Below are 5,311 nucleotides of genomic sequence, written 5' to 3'. Positions count from 1 at the left end.
GTTGCTATAAAAAGGCAGAGCAGCCAGCTCCACGCACCCTGCAGCAGCGCCGAGCCGTGGGTCCTGCATGCAACAGAGCAGAGGTAACATCTCACTGCAGCACCAGGGCTACTCCTGGCACAAAAGCTGTGGCCTCAGAGGATGTCGGGGCTGCACGGGGGAACCCAGGTGTCTGCGGGGTTTGACGCAAGTAGCTGGGCTGGAGTCCGGGCCGGTATCAGGGTGGGGAAGACCCAGGTGTCCGTGGCTGGGGACACACACTGCGGGTGCTTCCCTCTGGTGCCAGGGGGGCCATGGGTGGCTTTCGAGGTGACCCTGAAGAATCTGCTCCGCTTCTCCCTGCAGCCTTCTCCGACCCTGCGCTCTCCCCCTAGCAGACGCCCGTGCCCTGTACTGCTGCACTCAGCGGCTGAGCTCAGCCGGTTGCAGAGGACCGGGTCCTGTGCTGCCTGGGGCATCCCCGCTCGTGGCTGGACCCCCGGAGCTTCCTGCACATGGAGCACCTTGGCCTGGGCTGGGTGCTGCTGGCCGGCACCTTGGCTGGCACCTTGGCCACCAGCAGCACCCGTGAGCAAGACCTAGGCCCCATAAAGAAGTTGGCAATGGGCATGGCCCAGAACTCCTTCGATGACCGGTATGAGGACTGCAGATGCGAGATGAAAGAGGAGCTTAAAATGGTGAACCGCACTGAATTCAAAAACCCGGTCTATGCAGACACATGGAGAAAAGCAGATGAGAGGTGGCGGAACTCCATCGATCTGCAAGTGCTGCGGCGGGAGTACGCTGTGGCCGTGCTGGCGTACACTTACCCTACACATCTGTACCGCCAGTTCAACACAGCTGTGCGCGAGGGTGGGCGCTCCCGCGGGTACTACCTGCAATCCTTCCCCTTCAAGACAATGCATTTCCTCCTGACTGAGGCCCTGCACACTCTGCGGAAAGCCCAGGGCCACAGATGCTACAATGTCTACCGCGGCGTCAGGGGCATCCACTTTATGGCCCACCGCTACCAGACCGTCCGCTTCGGCCAGTTCGCCTCTGCCTCCCTCCAGAAGAATGCTGCCCAGAAATTTGGCCGGGACACCTTATTCTTTGTGTACACCTGCTATGGTGTCCCCATCTGGAACTTCTCCTTCTACCCTAAGGAGAAAGAAGTCCTCATCCCACCCTATGAGGTCTTCAAGGTCACCAATGTCACCCATTACCAAAATGGAACCCACATCCATCTCCGCTCCCATGGTGTGCGCAGCACCTACAACTGTGCACTGCTGAATAATACGGGCAGCCAGCAGGATGGGTACCATCGTGAGATGGCTGGGGACAGGGCACAGCCCTGGGCAGGCGCCGCCGTGCTCCCCGCGCTCCTCCAGCCTTGGCTGCAGAGGAACGGGGGCCCCGTGCCACCGGCTCTGTGAGGGGAAGGGGAGCCTCGTGGTGAAGGCAACACCTCCGTGTGGGGAGCTCGGGGAGCTCGGGGAGCTTGAAATAACGTGGAGCTGCTGTGCGGAGGCATGGGCGTGTGTAGAGAAGGAGGAGCAGGAGGGCCTGCTGAGGGGTTTGTTTGGGGTATAAAAGGGCCGGTCAGTGTTTGTGTGTCCTATCATCGCATTTCTCTCATTAAAGCTTTTCTCTTTGCACACTCGCAGCCTTTCCCATGTGTACGCGTGCTGAGAGGACTACGTGCCAGCTCCTGGCGAGGCCTCTGTGTGTGCGAGTGAGCTCAGTGCCAGCTCCTGCAGCCAGATCCAAGTGTCCCTTCTCTCCCCAGCCCTGCTGGGGAGGAGGGGAGCGAGCGGCTGTGCGGTGCTGAGCTGCCTGTAGCTTCAAGCACAGCAGGCCTTCTGGTGCCCAGTGCGAGGCCCGAAGGCTTGAGGTAACGGCAGACCCAAGCGCAGCGTGCCCGAGAGAACAGCCCTGCGGGGATCAGCCCACAACACGGCGCTGCCGCCGGCGCCGGGCCTAGGGCCGGCTGCGGGACTGGTGGCGACAGTGCCCAGAGGGGCCGGGGGCAGTGGCAGCGCCAGAGGGAGGAGAGGTTGAGATAAGGACAGGGAGATCGCTCAACCATTATCGTAACAAGCAAAATAGACTCAGAGTAGGAAGATGAGTATCATTTATTGCCTATTACTAACAAGCTAGAGCAGTTAGAAAACAAACAATAAAAACAAACTCCAACACCTTCCCCTCATCCACCTCTTCCACCTCCTCCCCGCGAGCAGTGCAGGGGAACGGGCAATGGGGGCTGCGGTCAGTCCCTGGCGCTTCATCCCCGCCGCCCCTCACGGTCCCTCTGTGCCCCTGCTCCCCGTGGGGTCCCTCCCATGGATGCCGTCCTTCCCAAACTGATCCTTCAGTGGCTTCAAGAACTGCTCCCACACGGCTCCGTCCCACGGGGTCCATCCCCCAGTCCCAAACTGCTCCAGCACGGGGCCCCCACGGGTGGGCGGCAGCTCCCCCCAGCCCGCTGCTCCTGAGTGGGCTCCCCTCCACGGGCTGCAGCTCCGGCCCGGGGCCTGCTCCTGCGGGGGCTCTCCATGGGCCGCAGCCTCCTCCAGGCCACATCCACCTGCTCCACCGGGGGCTCCTCCACCCATGGGGGGGCTGCAGCGTGGAGATCTGCTCCGTGTGGGACCCATGGGTGCAGGGGGACAGCCTGCTCCACCAGGGGCCTCTCCACAGGCCGCAGGGGAACTTGTGCTCTGGTTGATGGAGCACCTCCTGCCTCCTGCTGCACTGACCTTCTCACAGAGGCCACCTCAGCAGCCCCTCACTACCAAGACCTTGACAATACAGATTTACAGAACAGCAAACTGAAAAAAAAAAACAAATGCACACGGCTTTTAACAAGCCCTCGGATTTGATAAATAGCAAAAGAGAGAACACGGCACAGGATCACACAGGATCAAACTGAAAGATATTAGGAGCAAACCAGACAAGATTGTGGGCAGCAAATCAACAAATATGTTCGACAAATATGATCATTGTAAGCTCCTCTGAAGCACTCTGGTCAAATTTCTTGTTAATCCCACCCCCTGAGCCTCTCAATGGATGCCAAAAGGCTGCTGTGGTTTCACATTGATGTCTAACTAAAAACCATAACTGCTCTCTCATTGCTCCTCAGAGACAGAGGGGAGGCAGAAAGGACGACCCAAAAGAAAAGGCTAAGGGGTTGAGAGAAGGATAATTGAAATGCAAAAGAAAAAGAAAAAAAAAATAAAAGCCAGTCCACACGGAAGCAAAGAGAAAGCAGTTACTCTCCACTGCCCATCAGCAAGCAAGGTCAGCCACATCTTGGGAAGCAGGGCCCCAATAAACACATCTGTTGTTTGGGAGGAAAAAACTCTCTCAATTACTTTCCAATGGTCTTGGGAATCCAGAGAGATCCCGGTCTATTGGCAGATGGCAAATGTGGTTCCAGTTTTCAGCAAGAGCGAGAGAGAAGACCCTGGTAATGACAGACCTGTCAGTCTCATTTCAGTGCCTGGTAAAATCATGGAGAAAATTATCCCAGGAGTTATTGAAAAGCACCTGAGGGACAAGGCAGTCACTGGTCACAGCAAGCAGAGGGTTCATGAGGGGAAGGCCCCACTTAACGAACTTAATTTCCTTTCATGACAAAGTTACCCACATAGTTGACCAAGGGATGGCAGCTGATGAAATCTTTTTGTATTTCGGCAAAGCGTTTGATAGGGTTTCTCAAAGTATCCCTCAGGACTAAATGTTCAGCTCACAGCTAGACAGGTACCTAATGTGCTGTGTGAACAACTGGCTGGTGGGTCAGGCTCCAAGGGTGCTAGTAAATGGGGTTACATCAGGCTGACGGGCAGTTACTCGTGGGGTTCCCCAGGGCTGTTTTGGGGCCAGTTTTTGTCAATGTTTTTATAAAGGAAAACATTGACATTTATTTTTATAAATGAAAATTATGTTATTTATTTTCATAAATGAAAGCGTTGACATTCGGAAATTTCATTTCTGTGTCTGGGGGACTGCTGCTGGAAACTGGAGTTTTATCTGACAGTTTTATCTGACAAAAAACAGTAGTTTTATCTGACAAAACCCCTTTGTGATTGTTTGTCCTAGCAACTCATATCTCCGCAGGTATCAGTACAGGCTGGGGGATGACCTGCTGGAGAGGAGCTCTGAGGAGAAGGACCTGGGGATCCTGGTGGGTGACAGGTTGGCCATGAGCCAGCAGTGTGCCCTGGTGGCCAAGAGGGCCAACAAGATCCTGGCAGGCATTAAAAGGAGCGTGGCCAGCATGTCGAGGGCGGTGATCCTCCCCCTCTGCTCTGCCCTGGTCAGGCCTCACCTGGAGTACTGGGTCCAGTTCTGGGCTCCCCAGTACAATAAAGACAGGGATCTCCTGGAAAGAGTCCAGCGGAGGGCCACAAAGATGATACGGGGCCTGGAGCATCTTCCCTGTGAGGAGAGGCTGAGAGACCTGGGGCTGGTCAGCCTGGAGAAGAGAGGACTGAGAGGGGATCTCCTCAATGTGTATAAATACCTGAGGGGTGGGAGGCAGAGGGATTTGGCCAACCTCTTTCAGTGGTCTGTGGGGACAGGACAAGGGGCAGTGGCCACAAAATGGAGCCCAGGCAGTTTCGCACCAACATGCGGAAGATCCTCTTCTTTGAGAGAACTGGCAGAGGAGCTGGCCCAGCCACTTTCCATCATTTATCAGCAGTCCTGGCTATCGGGGGAAGTCCTAGCTGGCAGGTGGCTAGCAAACATGATGCCCATCTACAAGAAGGGCCGGAGGGCAGACCCGGGAAACTACAGGCCTGTCAGTTTGACCTCAGTGCCAGGGAAGCTCATGGAGCAGATTATCTTGAGTGTCATCACGCAGCACTTGCAGGGCAAGCAGGCGATCAGGCCCAGTCAGCATGGGTTTATGAAAGGCAGGTCCTGTTTGACAAACCTGATCTCCTTCTATGACAAAGTTACACGCTTGGTGGATGAGGGAAAGGCTGTGGATGTGGTCTACCTTGACTTCAACAAGGTTTTTAACACGGTTTCCCACAGCATTCTCCTCAAGAAACTGGCTGCTCGTGGCCTTGACTGGTGTACGCTTCGTTGGGTTAGAAACTGGCTGGATAGCCGGGCCCAAAGAGTCGTGGTGAATGGAGTCAAATCCAGTTGGAGGCAGGTCACTAGTGGCGTTCCCCAGGGCTCGGTGCTGGGGCCGGTCCTCTTTAATATCTTCATCGATGATCTGGATGAGGGCATCGAGTGCACCCTCAGTAAGTTCGCAAATGACACCAAGTTAGGTGCGTGTGTTGATCTGCTCGAGGGTAGGAAGGCTCTGTAGGGG

General features: G+C 55.8%; 1 protein-coding gene across 1 annotated transcript; it reads left to right on the top strand.

Annotated features, from left to right (window-relative positions):
• Window positions 1-494: 494 nt before the first annotated feature.
• LOC309891781 (NAD(P)(+)--arginine ADP-ribosyltransferase 1-like) lies at window positions 495-1,415 on the top strand (the record flags this gene model as incomplete). The annotated part of the gene is made up of 1 exon (XM_082784626.1): window positions 495-1,415. One exon carries the CDS (start codon window positions 495-497, stop codon window positions 1,413-1,415), a length of 921 nt encoding a protein of 306 aa, XP_082640752.1.
• Window positions 1,416-5,311: the final 3,896 nt, after the last annotated feature.

The sequence above is a fragment of the Aythya marila genome, assembly GCF_965140915.1.
Source record: "Aythya marila genome assembly, chromosome: 1".
NCBI lineage: Eukaryota > Metazoa > Chordata > Aves > Anseriformes > Anatidae > Aythya > Aythya marila.
The sequence above is the reverse complement of the archived record's forward strand: the minus strand, read 5'-3'. Positions and strand labels throughout refer to the sequence as shown.